The 15851-nt window shown below is 40.6% G+C and overlaps 1 protein-coding gene across 3 annotated transcripts in view; it reads left to right on the top strand.

Annotated features, from left to right (window-relative positions):
• Positions 1 to 15851, top strand: part of ARCN1 (archain 1) — a gene marked incomplete in the record, with an annotated part of 143023 nt that overhangs the window by 61182 nt on the left and 65990 nt on the right. For all 3 annotated transcript variants that reach the window (XM_056544043.1, XM_056544042.1, XM_056544044.1), the window contains 3 exon segments: positions 6701 to 6912; positions 10373 to 10537; positions 10686 to 10851. In XM_056544043.1, coding sequence (XP_056400018.1) covers positions 6701 to 6912; positions 10373 to 10537; positions 10686 to 10851 — 543 coding nt within the window.

Here is a 15851-nt window from a genome sequence, read left to right as displayed (position 1 = left end):
AATGTATTTGACATGTAATACTGTAAAAGGATATTTGAATATGTATCATAATGTAGTATGCCCTTCAGTGTCAATAATACTGAAATTTATATATGGCCTCCTGAAAGAAACACACATCTTTACAAATAAACAAGCGATTCATATATGGTATGTTTTAAAGGTTACAACGGCAATAACTAAGTCGAATGGTTCCAATTAGTAATTTAATAATTATTTGGCCATTGCTTAATCGATATATTTGTTAGTCTTCCCATCAATAAGATTATAGTTGCCGTTGTTTTCTCCAATGCTTCCTCCTCCTCCCTCTCCTCGTTTATTGTATCATATTACCTCTTATTAATCATGACAGCTAAAGCCGACCATTGAGCCTCATAAGTCCTAATGTCCTCATCTAGTGATAGTGAGGAAGCCCCACAAAGGTGTAGCATGCAGAGTGACAGTCATTGTCCCCAGTCAAAAGACTTCTCTTTTGACCAGGTAATATAGATTGACACTACCGGGTACAGGGAACTGTTTATTTATTTATTTATTTATTTTTAAATATATAATCCTTTTCCCAGATGGTTACACAAACCAATCTGTATGCATCTGTGGTATCCCGGTACTGGACATGGTCCTGTACCTTGGGTCGTAAGTCCCCATAGTCAGAGTTCCTCTATGCTGTTAGAATTCTCTTAGTGGGATAACCCTCAGTCGCCTCATAAAAATGTAATTTATTGTATATATTTAGAATATTTAATAATATAAAGGTTACTTTACAGGACCTTAGGTCATGTGATCTATAGTAAAGGTGTTATGCTAAAGTTAAGGACCTTTCAGGTCATGTGATTTAGTCATGTGATGTACCACAATCCTTTTGTGATAGGACTGACAGGTTGGGGAACCAGTAAGCTTTGAGCCTGCCCCTTCAGATATAAGGGCGCTGTTACCCAATAATCTCTCTCGTAGTTCCTGGTTGCCTAGCAAGCAACAGCTCTTTCCCCCGGGATATGACTGCGAGCGGAGCTCTGTGCAAATCTACTAGACTAATTAGGCCTGAAGCCTATCTCTTCAACTTCTTAATAACCGTGAGTCTACCGAACTCCAATTCAGCTAATTCTACATGACTACTGAACCTAAATCAAACCCTTAAATTCAGTGGAACAACATAAATCAAGCCTCAAAGCTTTATTCCCTACAAATTCCCAAAGGAGCCTAAATACCGGTCCTCTGTATAGACTGTTTGCTGATGGCATCCTGCATAAAATCTGCAGTAAAGTTATTTCCCGTTTATTACAATTCCGGTTGTGGACAATCCTTTATTCCTCCCTATCATTCCTAGGACGGGTGGCGGTAGGATATATATATATATGAAGAGGAACCCGCACCCTGGCGTCACGACAGTTAAGGGTTAATGCTACACCCTTTCATCACTGCACAGCTACACCCTATTCACCCTACACTCCCCAAGCTACCACACATCTGTTTCTGGACGATCACCCCACATCCTATTATGCAAGAGGCCAAATGTGGCAACTCTCTATTGCCTTAGAGATGTAAAAATGTTGGGTGATCATTGTCAATATGGGGCTTACTATACACCCATTGGTCCAAATCATACTGTATAACATGCCACTGGGCTGTAATGATGAGAACTCTCTTTTAATAGCTGTTAAAATTCCTTCATTTTAATGAAAACAGCCAGTGCCTTGCTCCTGCTGACCCCCCCCCCCCAGCCCCCCCCCCCGCCCCACCAAGGACAGATTATGTAACCTTAGGCCACTACTGACTATAACCTTAGGATACTACTGAAATCATTTTCCGAGGTGTGCACCCCATAAAAGAGTATTATCATTGATAAGCCATTTGTGCTGTAATATTTGCCACATAAATGTACTAGGAACAAATCAAAATATACAAGCTTTGTGAGAGATAAAATGGGTATACTCAGATTCAAATACAAAAGAGAAAATTGCATAATTGTGAAAAATTTGAAATTTTTCATGCTTTGCATCAAATTCTGGAAAGCTCCTGTGGAGGCAAAATGATTGCTACACCCCCTAGATCAGAGATTTCCAACTCTGGGTATGACACGTACCCCAAGGGTTATGCAGGAGTACGGCAATTCACTGACAAATACCGGCGATGTATTGGCCAGTATTTGTCAGCGCAGAGCGGGGATTGGACGCTGCAGTCCACTTTCTGTGAGCTGCAGTGGCTGCCAGGCCTGACGTGTGACGTCCGTGGTGCTGGCATAGCGCAGAAGGACGTCACCAGTCAGTGCCGCCCTCTGACACCTGCCCAATGGGATAGACACAGGCCTGGTAAGCATGTTAAACGATGTGTAACACCGCAGTATGGGAGGGTGTTGTATGTATCTCATACATTGGCCGAGGGGGATCGGAGGGGGTAATAAAGGCACAAGGGAATTAAGATGGGGCAGGGGGGGGGGGTGTAATGGCAAAAAGGGCTTAAGATGGAAGTGGGGGGGGGGGGGAATAATGGCAAAAGGAGATCATAGGGGGGGGGGGGAGAAATAATGGCACTAGTGGATTAATATTGGGGGGTGGTAATCATTAACCCCCATCTTAATCCCCTTGTGCCATTATTCTCCCCCTCCCTCGGATTCCCTTCTGCCATTATCAGATTATGGCAAAAGGGGATCAGAGGGAGGGGGTGAATAATGGCACAAGGGGATTAAGTATCGCATTAGTATCGCTTCAGAAAGATAAGCACACACCATTATGAAATGATGTGCTTTTATGACTTATTTTGTCCGCCGGTACTCCTCGCGCGTAAATTCGGCACAAGGGGTACCCGCAGACATTCTTTCACCCTTTGGGGGTACAGTCGTGAAAAAGGTTGAGAACCTCTGCCCTAAATAAACTAGGTTTCTAAAATGGGGTTACTACTTGTGGGTTTCCACTGTACTGGTAGCTCTCTAGCTTTGCAAACACAACATGGAACCCGAGAAATAATGTGTGTTCCAAAAGCCAAATTGTGCTATTTTCCTTTTGAACGCTGCCATGTGCCCAGACCACAGTTTACAACCACATATGGGTTATTCCATAGTTAGGAGAAATTGTGTACCAAATTGTGGGTATTTTTTCTCCTAGTAAAAAAACCAAAAACGTTTGCGACAAAAGCAACAATATTATTTTATTAGGAATATTATTGGGTCCAAACAATCACTGTACCCCTAGATAAATTCTATGAGGGTTTAGGATATAGCTGCCCTTATAATCCTGTACAGAAAACAGACTGAGGGGAAAAAATATCAGTTTTTGGTTTTCATTTGTAATAAAATATTTATTGATGCTTTACCTTTTATAGAAGAGTTTTAAAAGTGATCACTAGAGATGAGCGAACTTACAGTAAATTCGATTCGTCACGAACTGCTCGGCAGTTGATGACTTATCCTGCATAAATTAGTTCAGCTTCCAGGTGCTCCGGTGGGCTGGAAAAGATGGATACAGTCCTAGGAAAGAGTCTCCTAGGACTGTATCCATCTTTTCCAGCCCCTAAAAGCTGAACTAATTTATGCAGGATAAGTCATCAATTACCACGCCGAGAAGTTCGTGACGAATCGAATTTACTGTAAGTTCACTCATCTCTAGTGATCACCATGATGTGTTTTATATGTCTCGGGAGATTCTAAGGAATATTTTACATCAATTGGTGCAGACATCGTCTCTATCTACGTGTATGAATTATATAATATAAGGGACACCCAAAGGCTGTCATACACTTTATTCTGTTCTGCACCTTGTATTTTTTGTAAATTAAATTAAATGTAATGTAAATTAAATATGGAAAAGAAGGTGTAGCTCACTCAGCGGGTAAATATACCTGAGGTGAACTGGTGTTACCTTCACCCAAAGGTCTATACAGTACAGAAAATAAATTAGTTGCTAAATCAACTTGGTACCAGTCCTCAAGGTATATGTAAGCAAAAGTTGGAGAAATAAAGAGAATAGAAGAAGATCCAGGTATTAATTAAAATACAATATATTTATTAAAAGGTAATAGTGTTTGCTGGTATCTAGTGTCCCTACCGGGCCCTTGCATGGGACAAAGAACACAGCGTGGATGGTAAAAAATTGTATAATATCAATAGATCAATGATACAATAAAAAGAAAAAACTTGCATCTATAGTTCATTATCACATATTCAAATGCTAAAATCAATAATGATCAGTTATCAGTGTGCTTTCACTGCTGTCTCTTATAAGCACAAAGTGATGCCTCTAGCTGAATACACTATATCAAATAGCAGATTATTGTAACTGTTGCGGTCACAGTATGTGGAAATATTAAGTATCCAGTTTTAGTGGTTCAGTTTCAATAAACAATGTATCAGCCGTTGGTAGTACAGTATAACAAACTGTCTCACAGACTCACTTGATGAAATGTGAAGAATAGGGAGAATAACAGAGTCCGGTGCACAGCACCACTCACCACCCTTACGGCCGCTGGTATTGCTGGTATCGACAGAGGAGCTGTTTCAGTGATGTGGCACGGAGGTGTCAGGCCTCCGGCAGTAACAGTCTAGGTCTCCTGTGTCCGGCAACGTTGTGTATAGCGCTATGGGTAGCGCTGGAGATGTCGTCTTTGCAAGGTCCGCGGCTGGCACGGATGGCACCGGCCTCGCAGGTATTTTTATTTTTATTATTTTATTATTTTTCTATTTTTATTTTTATTTATTTTTTATTTTATTTTGTATTTTATTTTTATTTTTTTATTATAATTTTTTTAAAATATTATTAATTATTATTATTTTTATTTTCATTACTATTTTCATTTTCTATATATATTCACATTTTATTCACATTTTTACATTTTCATCTCTAGTTATTTATTTTTTATTTTATTTATCATTTTCTATTTTTTACGTCCTTATTTTATATCCACATATTTTTTCTATTTTTTCTACATCTCACATTTTTTATATCCATTTACTATTTATTTGTGTATTTTTCATTTTTTAACTTTTGTATCTCTTCTTTATATTATGCTATTTATTTATCCAATAGCTGATACCAGACCTAATTCTTCAAATATACCCTATATAAACACATATTATCAAATATATATTATCAAATACCTAGATTGAATCATTGTTTTTCCAGCCTTCTACGTCCAATTATTTTCATATTTAATTACACATCTATGATTCATATATTATATCTAACTTTATTCTATATACTCTCTTATTTTTCCTATCTAACTTTCTCTATTTCCTCTTTTTCCTATATGATCCAGTTCCTGAGTTTACCTACAACCTGAAATTTCCAGACTTTCTGGTTTTCCCTTAATCTCAGTTCACACTATAAAAAAACTCTTCCCGCACGTATTATACACCTATACCTCTACTGAAGAAAAGGCTTGAGGCCTTGAGACGCATCTAGAATTGTTTTTACTACTTGCATCCATCCATATTCACCTCTATATTCCGATAATCCAGTTTATTACTGAACTCTATTTGCAACTGCTGGAAGCCCCAGCTTTGGGACCACTGTGGCTTCACTGCCGCACACACTCCCACCGCTGCCCTGAACACACCGCTTTACTCCACCAACAAAGGACCTTCGGCATACCTGCGAGGCCGGTGCCATCCGCGCCAGCCACAGGCCTTGCAAAGAAGACATCTCCAGCGCTACCCATAGCGCTATACACAACGTTGCCGGACACAGGAGACCTAGACTGTTACTGCCGGAGGCCTGACACCTCCGTGCCACATCACTGAAACAGCTCCTCTGTCGATACCAGCAATACCAGCGGCCGTAAGGGTGGTGAGTGGTACTGTGCACCGGACTCTGTTATTCTCCCTATTCTTCACATTTCATCAAGTGAGTCTGTGAGACAGTTTGTTATACTGTACTACCAACGGCTGATACATTGTTTATTGAAACTGAACCACTAAGACTGGATACTTACTATCTCCACATACTGTGACCGCAACTCTTACAATAATCTGCTTTTTGATAGTGTATTCAGCTAGAGGCATCACTTTGTGCTTATAAGAGACAGCAGTGAAAGCACACTGATAACTGATCATTATTGATTTTAACATTTGAATATGTGATATTGAACTATAGATGCAAGTTTTTTCTTTTTATTGAATCATTGATCTATTGATATTATATAATTTTTTACTATCCACGCTGTGTTCTTTGTCCCATGCAAGGGCCCGGCAGGGACACTAGATACCAGCGAACACGATCACCTTTTAATAAATATATTGTATTTTAATTAATACCTGGATCTTCTTCTATTCTCTTTATTTCTCCAACTTTTCCTTACATATACCTTGAGGACTGGTACCTAGTTGATTTATCAACTAATTTATTTTCTGTAATGTCAATTAAAGTATGTAGACTTCAGACCACACAGTGAGCACAAAGCTTATTGAGAATTGAGGCTCTGACATAGACAGACTGGCATTTATTTGACATGTGGCTAGCACCGTTTGATGCAGGGGTTTTAGAAGCCATACTTAGAAGAGCTTGTTCTGATAAGGCAACCTTTTTAATTTTAGAAGAACTTGAAACAAAACCCAGTAATGCAAACATGATGATTGATTGATGGCAGCTGTATTTTTACATGTTCAACTTTATTTTATCTGTTCTTATAGGTTAAAATGAATGTTTTACGTTCAATAGAAAGAGAATAATGTCTCTTGGCTTTGTGCAGGATTTCTTAAATTTTTCTCTATCTACAGACCCAGGAACGTGAGGCCAAGGCAGAGATGAGACGCAAAGCAAAAGAATTGCAACAGGCAAGAAGAGATGCAGAGCGTCAGGGAAAGAAGGCTCCAGGCTTTGGAGGTTTTGGAAGTTCTGGCAGTTCCTCTATATCTAGTAATGCTGCAGCATTAATCACAGAGAACATCTTGGAACCAGAGAAAACAAAGTCTGCTCCTGTACCACCCAGGTAAACAGCCTTATTTCAAGTAGTGATTTGATTAAATGGTACTTGTCATTTATGAAAAAAGAAGAAAAAAAATATATAGCCTATTTGAATTACTTCTCTAATATGAAGTTACAAAATTTTATGAAATGTTTTCAATTTAACCCCTTAAAGTTTGGCCACCAGGGGTCCTCCTCTTGGTCCTGCTTGTGATTGTCTCCTGCATTCACACCTCGTTTTCAGCCTATGGTTGCTGGATCCAGCTGGGGGAGGGGAAAATCGTGTGCGGTTTTGTGACCGGACCTAAAACCGTAGTATACTACGGTTTTAGGTCCGGTAAGGAAACCGCATACGGGTCAAAAATGAGCCGACCAGAGTCCCCGTTTGACTCCGGTCGGCTCATAAAAGTAAACTGGATTTCAGCGCCGGTCTGGCTGGGGTAGGGGAGCGCCCGGTTTTCCTCTCCCCCAGCCGGATTCGGCAACTGTAGGCTGAAAACGAGGTGTGAATGCAGCCATAGACAAGTCAGGAAATGCAGGTGGGACCTCAGTGTAAAGAGCGGACTATTCCAGCTCCCTGTCCAAAACTACTTGTCCAAAGGGAGCACAATCTACTTGTCATACACAAAATTATTTCAACCAAAATAGTATGTAAATAAGGTCTTTTATTACTAAAAACTTAATAGGCAGTCCTAAAAATACTTGAACCCCTTGTGAACCAGGCAAATTTTCACCCTATATTAGCCATAACTGGTTTTTTTTTCATCTATAGAACCATATGAGGGCTTGTTTTTCTTGGGATCAATTGTACTTTGCATTGACATCTTTCATTTTTCCATAACATATGCTGTGAAACAAAAAAAAATATAAACTTGTGAGGTGAAATTGAAGGGGAAAAAAAGCGATTTAGCCAATTTTTATATATATATTTTTTTTTTTTACACCATTCACCTTGTCATCAAACGTACATGTTATTTTGATACTTTAGGTCGGCCTGATAACAGAAATACCAGATTTTTATATTTTCCTTCATGTTTTAATAATAATAATTTAAAAAATAGCCTTTTAAATAGGTATTTTCTGACTCCTATAAAGTTTTTATTTTTCCGTATACTGGGCTGTGTGAAAGCTAATTTTTTTATGTCATAATCTGTGGTTTCGATCGGTCTCATTTTGGCATTGGTTGGAGTTTTTGATTGCTTTTTATTTATTTTTTTCTGGGATATGATGATATATAAAAAACTTAATTCTGGGGTTTGGTATTTTTTTTTACATTTACACCATTTACGATCCAGGAGCTAGTTTATCATGATAGAGAGAAAACTGGAAGGATTATAAAATTTATGAAGCACATGACAGGTACTCTATAACCCCTTAATGACACAGGATGTGGTGCCCGGTATTAACCCTTCAGATGTGGTGATCAAAGTTGATTGCCGCGTCTGAAGTGAAACCGATAATGTTGCAGATGTGGGAGGTTGGAATCCCGGCACAGGTTTCCTAAACCTTCCCGTGGATGACTACTTCGGCGCTGAAGCGATACACTGGCGGGGTTAAACAGCAGTCGGAGAGGGTGCAGAGATATAGTGATAACTTTTTATTATATTCATAAAAAGTATTGGTGCTCAGTTGGACAACGTGTTTCGGAGGGGCTCCCTTCTTCCTCAGGTCCGCATCCGTGCCGGGATTCCAACCTCCCACATCTGCAACATTATCCTACCCACGGTCTCCGATGGGACCGACGGCCAGCTGCTCCTGGCGTACCTGCTAAGACACCTGCTCAAAGCTTTCATCAATGTTGCGCCTGAAACTAACACTTAAAAGTGAGCAGGCTCTTTACTCTTGCTACCATACATTCGTTATCCACGGATAATCGGCACTATATTAGCGCCATATCTGTATTTTTTTTTTTTTCTTCTCCCACTACATATACTGAAGTGAAACCGAAACCTTCTTGGCAGCTCAGCGGTGCTGTTCAGGACCGCCGCAGCGTCCCGAACAGCTTGCAGGATGCGAGGAGGATCCCTACCTGCCTCCTGGGCGGCCGAATGACTGCTCCGTGCCTGAGATCCAGGCAGGAGCAGTCGAACGGCGATAGCACTGATCAAAGCCATACTATTGCAATAGCAGTGAACAGTGTGTAAGAAATCAGTGTGCACAATGTTATAGTCCCCGATGGGAGCTATAACAATGCAAAAAAAAAATTGTTAATAAATGTGATTTTAACCCCTTCCCTAATAAGTCTGAATCACCCCCCTTTTCCCATAAAAAAAACTATGTAAATATAAACATGTGGTATCACCGCATGTGTAAATATCCGAACTATAAAAATATATCATTAATTAATCCGTACGGTCAATGGCATACATGTAAAAAAAATTCCAAAGTCCAAAATAGCGTATTTTTGGTTGCTTTTTATTCATTTTTTATGGTATAAAAAGTGATCAAAAAGTCTGATCAAAACAAAAATAGTACTGATAAAATCTTCAGATCACGGTGCAAAGAATTAGCCCTCATACATCCCCATATGCGGAAAAATAAAGAAGTTATAGGGGTCAGAAGAGGACATTTTTGTAAACTTATTCATTTTTCATGCATGTAGTTATGATTTTTTTTCCAGAAGTAAGACTAAATCGAACCTATATAAGTAGGGTATCATTTTAATCGTATGGACCTACAGAATAAAAAGGTGTCATTTTTTGTACTACGTAGAAACTGAAGCCCCCAAAATTACAAAATGGCTTTTTTTTGTTTTTTCAACTTTCGCACAATGATTTATTTTTGGGGGGTTTCGCCGTAGATTTTTGGGTAAAATGACTGACGTCATTACAAAGAATAGAATTGGTGGCGCAAAAAAAAATAAGCCATCGTATGGATTTTTAGGTGGAGAATTGAAAGGGTTATGGTTTTTAAAAGGTAAGGAGGAAAAAACAAAAATGCAAAATCTGAAAAATGCTGAGTCCTTAAAGGGGTAGTCCAGTGGTGAAAAACTTATCCCCTATCCTAAGGATAGGGGATAAGTTTGAGATCGCGGGGGGTCCGACCGCTGGGGCCCCCTGCGATCTCTCTGTACGGGGCCCCGGCTCTCCGCCGAGATAGCGGGTGTCGACCCCCGCACGAAGCGGCGGCCGACACGCCCCCTCAATACATCTCTATGGCAGAGCCGGAGATTGCCGAAGGCAGCGCTTCGGCTCTGCCATAGAGTTGTATTGAGGGGGCGTGTCGGCCGCCGCCTCGTGCGGAGGTCGACACGCCCCCTTCCAGCGGGCTGTCGGGGCTCCGTACAGGAGATCGCGGGGGGCCCCAGGGGTCGGACCCCCCGCGATCTGCAACTTATCCCCTATCCTCAGGATAGGGGATAAGTTGCTCACCACTGAATCACCACTGGACTACTCCTTTAAGGGGTTAAGTACGGATCACAGTACCTTTTTTATTTTATTTGTTTATGTTTTTTTTTTTTTTTTTCTATTGAAACTTCATTTCAGGCCTTCTGGTACTAACAAAGCCTTAAAACTTGGGGCCAAAGGAAAAGAAGTTGATAACTTTGTGGACAAACTGAAATCTGAAGGAGAAACCATTGCTACTCCAGCTGCTGGCAAAAGACAATCAGAAGCTGCAAAGGTCCTGCCTCCACCTATCAATGTTGAGAGGTTAGTAAGGAGGTGGTAATTTACATCACCATGTAGTAATACAAGTGTTACTGACTCTACAATTAAGAACGTGTTCATTCCCCTTTTATTTGAATAAATTTTTTCTTTGATACTGTTAACAACAAGTAATAATGCAATTTCTCTTCAGTGTTCACTTGAAGATTGAAGAGAAAATATCCCTAACCTGTAGCCGGGATGGAGGTCTGCAGAATATGGAAGTCCATGGCCTTATAATGCTTAGAGTGTCCGATGATACGTTTGGAAGAATTCGTGTGCACGTTGAGAATGAGGACAAGAAGGGTGTACAGCTGCAGGTGAGGAGTCAGATTTTTATTTTTTTTTCCATTATGTCAAAGTAGGTTTATATAAAGCATATGTAAAACCTTAAAGGGGTACTTCGCACCCCTAAACATCTTATCCCCTATCCAAAGGATAGGGGATAAGATGTCAGATTGCCGGGGTCCCGCTGGTGTGGACCCCCGGGATCTCTGCAGCAGCACCCACCTGTACGGCTTCCACCTCATACCTGCAACGCTGGAGGCTTCGGATCCCAACCACAATGGCGGACGAGCGTGACGTCACGACTCCGCCCCGTGTGAAGTCACGCCCCACCCCCTCAATGCAAGTCTATGGGAGGGGTGTGATGGACCTTCCATAGACTTTCATTGGGGGGGGGGGGGGGGGGTGATGTCACACGGGGCAGAGTCGTGACGTCACACTAGTCCGCCATTGTGGTTGAGATCCGAAGCCTCCAGCATTTCCGGTGTGAGGTGGAAGCCGTACAGGTGGGTGCTGCTGCCGAGATCCCGGGGCTCCCCAGCAGCGGGACCCCGGTGATCTAGGGGCGGAGTACCCCTTTAAGAGATTTTATGTGTGGGGAACCCCATTGGCTTGATGGATTTTAATATGGCTGATTCTTTATTCCCAAGAGAGCTGATGCTGTAGGATGTAGCTGACTTACTATTTTTTTTCCAATAAGAAAAGAAGACTATTTGACAAACTTTTTATTTTGTGTATGACCTCTTTCGGTTATTTGCCATAAAATAGACAAATTATAATGATGGTATTGTGATTTTGGGGTCGTAATCCTGTTTGCAGCTCCACTTATTGTGGTAATCCTGCTGACTACACCAATTGTTTGTTTTTGTAATTGCACACTCTAATCCTCATAAACCTGTCCCCCGACCAAATGTAAGAGTCCCAAGATGGCTGCTGACTATTAGAAACTGAAGCAAAAAGCACAAATTAATAGGGCCCTAATGCTTTAGCAAACACCGTAAACACTGAGTTTTGTACAAATATAAAATCGCACATTTGTATGGACTTCATGTATCTTGGAAAGACCCTTTATGATATGTATATACAGTCTCATCCAGGAAAGCAGCACACCTCCAAAAATATGCCCGGGTGCACACTGTGTCCAGTCCAGTTCAGGACCCACAACAGCTACAATTATCCAAAAGGCAGTGGCCCTCCTAAAAGGTGAAAAATTGTCTTTATTCACACACATGTGACGCAACATTTCGGCTAGCTCACCTAGCAATATACCCCCCCATTCCCATAAACCAGAACAACAGGTTTTGGCCTTGCCTACTGTAGAAGTTATTTCCTTATTTGAAATTAAGCCTTACACTGCTGTAGACTGCCAGGGAGCAGAGAATGATTACTAAATGGTGTATTGTGGATTTAAAAACACAAGTATAATTTTCCATGTCTATAACAGATGGAAATTGGCTTCTGTTCAATATCTCACAGGTTTCAATGCGATACTCTGCACAGTTTATAGTAACATGATGCAATACTCTACACAGTTTATTGTAACACCATACATTATTTGTAATAGACAAAAAAAACAACTATTTTCTTGTCTTATTTAAAGAAACAGTTATTGTCCTAGAGTCTATTATGCTTTTCCCCTACAGGAATGAATAACCTCAAATATACCTTTTTGCACACAACTCCTAAAGTGTACCTTGTTTGATACAGCGTCATCTGTAGTCCCAGTTACGATCATTAAAAACTGAAAACTTTGGACTTGCCTTAGAGACATGTCAAAACTTTTTCTCAGTCGGTGTGTCGGTGGTGAAATGCTCACCTATCCCTAAAAAGAGAAAGGGGAGTTGTTCAGCTAAACGCATTTCTCCCGACATCTCTTTTCTTTTACAGGTGACAGGCTCCGTATACGTACTGTAAAGCCCAACTTCTGCAGCAAGCAGAGAGTTAAGAGGAGTAGGGCTTAGCTGAGCATGTCTTCCTACTTGTTCTATCAATTCGGCGTCTCTGCACCCAGATTCCGACTGTTCAAAACTGTGATATGACAGTACATATTCCATCATATGCAATAAAGTGGAGCACTCACCAGGTCAATCGATGTCAGCAAGCTTCTTTATTTCATGTTAGCTTGGCAGCGTACAAACATGAATGGGGGAGCGGACGGAAACAGAGGGGTGGGGGAGAGAGGTGGGCGACGGTCCGTATCGCGCAATCAGGGCTTCATCAGGCCCAACGAAGCGCTGATGGCGCGATACGGACCGTCGCCCAACCCTCTCCACCACCCCTCTGTTTCCGTCCGCTCCCCCATGCATGTTTGTACGCTGCCAAGCTAACATGAAATAAAGAAGCTTGCTGACATCGATTGACCTGGTGAGTGCTCCACTTCTTTATTGCCTATGATGGAATATGTACTTGGACTGTTTTGTGGGAGCACCGGGAAGGTCTGCTTATAAAGAAGAGTCTAGCGGATTAGCGGATAGCGAAGTAGCAGTGCCGGGTTTTCTCTATCAAGGATTGTGTGATATGACCGTGACACTGTGAAGTTGCCCTGACAAGTCTAATATGCAGCAAAATCCAAAGCAAGAATAGTTATGAAGATGCTGAGATTACAACGGGTGTTAAAGAGCTGTGTTTCAAGTGCATCTTCTGTGCAGCTCCTGTGTCTGCTTTGCCAGTATTTTTTGTTTGTTGATAATCTGAACTAACTCTGTCTCCTGGCCTTCTCAATATCCCTGCTTCCACTACCCTGAGATTGTTAGAATTACCTTCCCAGCTTGTTTGCTTTAGCAGATCAAGCACCATCTCCATGTATGTGTCAACTACAGCCTTATTTTCATCTGCATCGAAGGCTGTGTTCAGGCCTCCATTACAGACTTTATTTGGGGCTGAAATACTGAAGAGTGGAAGCAGATGGATCTAATTGACTTTATTGGCCTCCTTCTGTTGTCTGTTTATTAAGCAGTATTGGACTGTTATAGAAAAAAATGTGGATCGGGGGGGCTCCCACTACAGAGTTAAATATATATATCTCTATATCGAGGTGACTGCGTTGTACTTAACCCTCATGCCAAAAGAGTAATATATGATGCAGACCTCAAGAGATGTGTGTGTGTGTGTATGTATGTGTATATATGTGTATATATATATATATATATATATATATATATATATATATATATATATATATATATATATATATACACAGGTATTAATTTCCTACGTGTGGCACATTAGTATATGTGAGATGGGGGGACTTTTCAAGATGGGTGGTGACCATGGCGGCCATTTTGAATCCAACTTTTGTTTTTTCAATAGGAAGAGGGTCATATGACACGTCAAACTTATTGGGAATTTCACAAGAAAAACAATGATGTGCTTGGTTTTAACATAACTTTCTTTCATGAGTTATTTACAAGTTTCTGACCACTTATAAAATGTGTTCAATGTGCTGCCTATTGTGTTGGATTGTCAATGCAACCCTCTTCTCCCACTCTTCACACACTGATAGCAACACCGCAGGAGAAATGCTAGCACAGGCTTCCAGTATCCGTAGTTTCAGGTGCTGCAGAATGGGCAAAACAAAAATTGGAACATGACCCTCAGTTTACACAGAAGATTTTGTTCAGTGATGAGGCAAGCTTTTATGTGAAAGGTGAAGTTAACAAACAAAACCACCGCTATTGGTCTGACACTAACCCACATTGGATAGATCCCTCCAAGACTGTTGGAACACAAAAATTGATGGTATGGTGTGGTATATGGGTTACAAAGATAGTGGGGCCATTCTTCATCAATGGAAACCTCAAGGCCACTGGATATGCGAAATTGCTACATGATGATGTGTTTCCTTCTTTATGCACTGAAGCTGGCACGTTCCCTGAGTTTTTCCAGCAAGATGGTGCACCACCACATTATGGGTCTCGGGTCCGAGCATTCCTAGATGAACAGTTTCCTGGATAGTGGATTGGTCGTCATGGGCCAGTTGAATGGCCCCCAAGGTCTCCCGATCTGACCCCCGTAGACTTTTATCATTGGGGTCATCTGAAGGCAATGGTCTATGCGGTGAAGATACGAGATGTGTAGCACCTGAAACTACGGATACTGGAAGCCTGTGCTAGCATTTCTCCTGCGGTGTTGCTATCAGTGTGTGAAGAGTGGGAGAAGAGGGTTGCATTGACAATCCAACACAATGGGCAGCACATTGAACACATTTTATAAGTGGTCAGAAACTTGTAAATAACACATAAAAGAATAAAGTTACGTTAAAACCAAGCACATCATTGTTTTTCATGTGGAATTCCCAATAAGTTTAATGTCACATGACCCTCTTCCTATAAAAAAAAAAGTTGGATTCAAAATGGCCGCCATGGTCACCACCCATCTTGAAAAGTTTCCCCCCTCACATATACTAATGTGCCACAAACATGAAGTTAATATCACCAACCATTCCCATTTTATTAAGGTGTATCCATATAAATGGCCCACCCTGTGTGTGTGTATGTGTGTGTATATATATGTGTGTGTGTGTGTGTGTATGTGTGTATGTGTGTATAGATAGATAGATAGATAGATATAGATAGATATAGATAGATATAGATATAGATAGATATAGATAGATAGATAGATAGATATATGGTAAATATATTACAGTATAAAAATATGTAGATTAGTGGACTAATTGTATAATCAATTTATATTTATTTGAAATTAGTAATAATGGTATATATGATCCAAGCAGGGCCCTTGCTGTAGATCAATACATTTTATACAATAAGATATATGATATCGAATTAGATGATAAAAAAATTAGTTAAAATACATAAAATAAGAGTAGACTTGAATAAAATTTTCGTATCACAGCCACCTATTAGCGCTAAGGTGCACTTGAATGGTTAGTAACCTCCTCTATTACTCGATTTGTTGCATTAGAAATTGATAGTGAAAGTTTATGTATTGTTCACATAAAATATAAATGATTTGTGCTCTGCACCACTCACTGCACCGCTGGTATATGAGGTCCCGGAATGATAGCCCTGTTGCA

This window comes from Hyla sarda, chromosome 10, assembly GCF_029499605.1.
Source record: "Hyla sarda isolate aHylSar1 chromosome 10, aHylSar1.hap1, whole genome shotgun sequence".
NCBI classification, from domain to species: Eukaryota; Metazoa; Chordata; class Amphibia; order Anura; family Hylidae; genus Hyla; species Hyla sarda.
The sequence above is the reverse complement of the archived record's forward strand: the minus strand, read 5'-3'. Positions and strand labels throughout refer to the sequence as shown.